The sequence below is a fragment of the Tupaia chinensis genome, unplaced genomic scaffold, assembly GCF_000334495.1.
Source record: "Tupaia chinensis unplaced genomic scaffold, TupChi_1.0 Scaffold142542_1, whole genome shotgun sequence".
Taxonomy (NCBI): Eukaryota; Metazoa; Chordata; class Mammalia; order Scandentia; family Tupaiidae; genus Tupaia; species Tupaia belangeri.
The window spans coordinates 420,438-425,250 of NW_006202391.1; the positions used below are offsets into that span (position 1 = coordinate 420,438).

Genomic DNA, 4,813 nt, shown 5'->3' on the forward strand with positions numbered 1-4,813 from the left:
ACCCGGCCTGGGCTGTCCCCGCCTGCCTTTCTTCACCTCTTCCCTTCCCGGTGCCCCCACCACCACTCCAGAGCCTTTGTCCTTGTCCCTGATGGAGACCCCGCCGGGGATACGTCTGGCCCTCATCGGCCCAGCCTGCAGCTGGGCTTGCATCCTGACCTGGCTCTTCCTGAGCCATTCTGGAGGGGTGTCCCTGTGTCCCGACCCACACCTCCGAGCCCTGTAGTAGGGTGGGTGCAGGGGTGGGGATGCAGGGGTGGGAGCCCCCACAACAGAGGTGCAGCAGCATGTCGGTGGGCCGTGGGGCAGCGAGGGACCCAGCGGTGGGGCAGTGAGGGGACCGGCAGTGGGCAGCGAGGCGTCCAGCTCTGAGTAGAGGCGGAAAGGGGTGGTCGGGCAGGGGGCCGGGAGCTGGGGAGGGGCCTTCTGTGTGGGCTGCCGTGGGGGCCACAGCAGGGGTGCTCTCCCGGGCCCTGGGCGCCCCAGCCCGTAGCACCGTGTGCTCACATTCCTCTCCCCCCAGCGACGGCACGCTCAACCCCAACGGAGTGCGCTTCGGCAGCTCGGAGATCTACAACATCGGTAGGCTGCCCACGGCGGGTCGGGGCAGGCCCAGCCAGAATCCCAGGCCCAGGTCCTGACAGTCCGCCCTGCGTGACTGCCCACCCACTCTGGTGCCAGAAGGGCCGTCCTTCCCAGGACCCGCCTCGACGCCCTCAGGGTGGGCCCTCACGGTCCCACGGCCCACCCCTCCCACAGCGCTCACCGCGCAGCGAGCTCAGTGGGGTGGCCGACCGTGTCCGTCTCTTGACAGCAGAAGAAATGAAGCGCAGAGAGGTTGTGAGGCTAGAAAATCACACAGCACCGGCAGGTCGCCCAGCAGAGGCAGCGCAGACCCGTGGGCCGCCCCCCTGCATGGCTTTGCACCCCCCAGGCCGTGAAATCGGCCTCTCTGGATGGTGGCCTCTACTTAGCGCCGAGGCTGGGCCCAGTGTCATGTCCAGGCTGTGGTACAGCCGGGGACGCCTGGACCCATCTAATTCCGGGTGGCCCCCCACGGGGGTCTTGCTTCCTTTTTATTCTTAGTTTCTCATGAACAAAGGCCCCTGAGAAATACTGTCCCTGAGGCTCCCTGGGGAATGCGTGCTCCTCCCCCCCGCACCCCACACCCTTAGGCCTGGGGTCCTCCTGTTCAGCCAGTGGGCCTGAGGGGCTGCAGGCCGAGGCCTGGGCCGGCCCAGGAGGCCAGAGCGTGACCGTGTCCCCCCGTCTCGCAGTGGAAGCCTTTGAGGAGGTGCTGGACAGCCTGTGTGTGCCCCAGTGCAACGTGGACGGGGAGGAGAGGGTGGTCCTCTTCCTGAAGATGGCGTCCGGGCACACCTTCCAGCCCGGCTTGGTGACCAGGATCCGCAATGCCATCCGTGTCGGCCTGTCTGCACGGCACGTCCCCAGCCGCATCCTGGAGACCAAGGGCATCCCGGTACGGCCCGTCCTGCCACCGCTGTCTCCCCCTGAGCCTACATGCGTCGGGGTCCGCACCAGGCGTGTGCCCTGGGCCTCAGAACGGCTGTCCCACCCTGCACCGACGGCAGGCACAGTGGGCAGGTGGTGGGGTGGGCGCTCCTGCCATCTCCTGCCCCCTCGGCACCCGGCTCTGCCCTCCGGGTACTGCCTTCTCCGCGCCTGAGGCCCCGTGGGGTCATTTCCAGGGTCACTTGATATTTTTGAGGGCCCTTGTATTTTCAGAGCCCTGCTTAGGAGAGGCTTCACCCCAGGGACTGCTGCCCGAGGCGGGGGGGCCCAGGGAGCAGGTGACCCAGCGTGCACCAGCCTGCTGCGTGGACCTGGACCCACCCAGGGAAGGAGGGAGACGACCCAGGTCCTGGCTGCAGAGTTCCAGGGCCCTGCTGAGGCAGCACCCTGCGCTGGAGGCTGGGGGCGGCACCTCTCCCCACCCCAGGGCCGGTGCCGGGCACACTGAGCCTTGCCCGCTCGTGCTCGGCTCTGCTGGGAGGGGCCGCGCTCCTCCACGCCCCAGGGAGCACCCGTGGGATCCCGGAGAGAGCTTGGCAGAGATGTGGGTCCCCAGAGCGGTCCCTGGAGCGACTACTTAGCAGCCCGAGCCTCAGCCCCCATCCCCACAGTGGGCTGATGGCGGTGCTGGCGCAGCAAGGGCCGGAGCGGGTCCCCAGAGCTTCTGCGCCCGCACTCCCTGGTTCCACATCCAGCCTGCACTCCGTGTGGGGCATGAGCACACAGCCCTTCCACGCGCTCCCCCTCCGATGGCAGACACCTCGCCGAGTCTCCTGTGCGCTGTGGTGCCCTCCCGCCCACTTCGTCCTCGGTGGCCTTGGCACTGCCTGTGTGTAGTCACGGCCATCATCTGTGCCTTTCTGTCTGGAGAGGAGGCTTGTTCTCCACGCATAACGTGTGTTTTTCCCTGCACCCCTCCCTCGCAGTACACGCTCAACGGCAAGAAGGTGGAAGTGGCCGTGAGGCAGATCATCGCTGGCAAAGCCGTGGAGCACCGCGGGGCGTTCTCCAACCCCGAGACCCTGGATCTGTACCGTGACATCCCTGAGCTGCAGGACTTCTGACCGCTGGCCTGCACACTCCAGCCCGTTGTTCGCAGAGAGCCGCGAGTCCGAGGAGCGACAACACCACAGCTGGGTGCGGGGAGTTTGCACCGAGAGCCACGGGGCGTGGGAAAGGGTCGTCATGTTACACGGCTCAGTCTGGGGACGCCCGGGTCTCCCTCACACTGGAACGGGGTCCTGAGCTGCAGGAGCGGGAGGGAGTGTCGCGGTTGTCCCCGTGCACACCCTCCTGTGCACGTACAGTGGGAGGGGCACAGGTGTGGGGCAGCAGCCGCGCCATCCTGCCTCAGTGCCCCTGCCCGGTGCTCCGTTTGGCTCTGCAGGGCGCGAAGCTGCTCCTCCCCTCCCCATCTGTCTCCCGCTCCCCTGCCCTCCCTCAGGCTAGCCATCCACTGCTGAGCTTTCGCTGTGGCAAGGGACCCCACTGAGACCTGGCCCAGCTTCTCTCCGACTCGGGCCCCTGCGGCCGACCGCTCACGCCTGTGCCACCGACCGTGCGGTTCCTGTGGAGCCGTGTCACACTCCGGCCGGGCAGCGCCTCCCGCAGCGGAGCGTCCTGCAGGACGTGCGTCCGTCCGTCTAACCGGGTCTCTAGCACGCGGGTTTTGCAATATTTGGAATGTTAATGAAGTGTCTGGTGTGGGGTGTCTGGAGTGCCGAACGTCCACCTGCCTTCCTCTCGGGCCCCCAGCCTGCCCCAGGCCACACGCCCACGGAGTGCGGCCACCACTGGTCCTGGGGACAGCCGCTCGGGCTCACTGCACTTTCTACCTGAGAACTCTGAATATCTGTACAGAAGGGTGTGACCGGCCCCCGGGGACTGGTCGGGGTTTCGGCAGCCAGACAGCTCGAGTGCTTTTCGGTATGCGTATTAACCTGTATCGGTAATCTTGATGTTCATTTTTTGTACTTTTTTAAACTGAGCACAATGAAATACTTGATCGAATCCTTTTACTCCTGGATTATAAAAATATGGGGAAAGTGCCATGAGGGACCTCGTGCAGTAAATGCGTGTGTGTGCACACCTATACCTGTGTGGCATGCTTGTGTGTGTTCTCTGAAGGCAGTGACAGGTCTGCGGGTGTGAGGCGGGTTGTCCCAACATGCCACCTGCCAGTTGCACCCTGGCTCGCCTGGTCCAGGTGTTGGGCACCTTGGGCTCCTGGTGTGTGGCAGTGTCCCTGTGACCACAGGCCGAGGAGCACTGCTCAGCCTGGAGCCGGCACATCAGGTGCCCCCTGCCTGGGGTCCCCCACAGTCCCTTCCTTCAAGATGGGCTGGGTGTCACTTGGATCGTGTCTGCTTACAAGTCACAGTGCCAGGCTCGGCCCGTCTGGAAGCAGGTCTCTGTCTGTCCCTCTCCTCCAAGCTCAGCCAGATCTGGAAGCAGACCGCTGTCTGTCCCTCTCCTCCGAGCTCAGCCAGGTCTGGAAGCAGGCTGCTGTCTTTCCCCCGGTCCTCCGAGCTCAGCCAGGTCTGGAAGCAGGCCGCTGTCTGTCCCTCTCCTCCGAGCTCAGCCAGGTCTGGAAGCAGGCCGCCGTCTGTCCTTCTCCTCCGAGCTCAGCCAGGTCTGGAAGCAGGCTGCTGTCTGTCCCTCTCCTCTGAGCTCAGCCAGGTCTGGAAGCAGGCTGCTGTCTGTCCCTCTCCTCTGAGCTCAGCCAGGTCTGGAAGCAGGCTGCTGTCTGTCCCTCTCCTCTGAGCTCAGCCAGGTCTGGAAGCAGTCCGCTGTCTGTCCTTCTCCTCTGCGCTCAGCCAGGTCTGGAAGCCGGCCGCAGTCTGAGGCCGCCGTCTGGCCTCCTCCTCCGATCTCAGTCCCCCCAGCTCAGCGGTCCTTGGGTGTGGCTGTCACACCTTATCCCTGGGTACTGCCGACCTCTGACCTCCCACCCACTGTCCAGGCTGGAAGGAGGAAGTGACAGAGAGCCCCTGAGAGGCACAAAGCCCACGCCTCCTGCGCCTGTCCCTTTTCATCAGAAGAGTGGCTTTCCTGGGACCCTCTTTGGACAGCACCGGGGCACAGAAGCCCGAGTGCTAAGGCAGGACCTTCCCCTCCTGCCTCTGTTTGTGGGGGCTGCTGTGACAGACCCCCCACGGCATGGGACAGCCCAAGTTTTGAAGCTTCTAGACGTCAGGAGTCTCACGTGGGTCTCCAGGGGCTAAAGTCGGGTGCCGGCCAGGCTGGTCCTTCTGGGGCTCTGAGGGATCCCTTCCTGTCT

At 65.1% G+C, this 4,813-nt stretch overlaps 1 protein-coding gene across 1 annotated transcript in view; it reads left to right on the top strand.

Moving 5' to 3' along the window:
* Positions 1-3,625, top strand: part of AACS (acetoacetyl-CoA synthetase) — a 34,881-nt gene extending 31,256 nt beyond the window's left edge. Inside the window, exons 16-18 of the mRNA XM_006163531.3 lie at positions 524-582; positions 1,278-1,480; positions 2,460-3,625. Coding sequence (XP_006163593.1) covers positions 524-582; positions 1,278-1,480; positions 2,460-2,597 — 400 coding nt within the window. The 3' untranslated portion in view covers positions 2,598-3,625. The remainder of the gene's footprint in view (positions 1-523; positions 583-1,277; positions 1,481-2,459) is intronic.
* Positions 3,626-4,813: the final 1,188 nt, after the last annotated feature.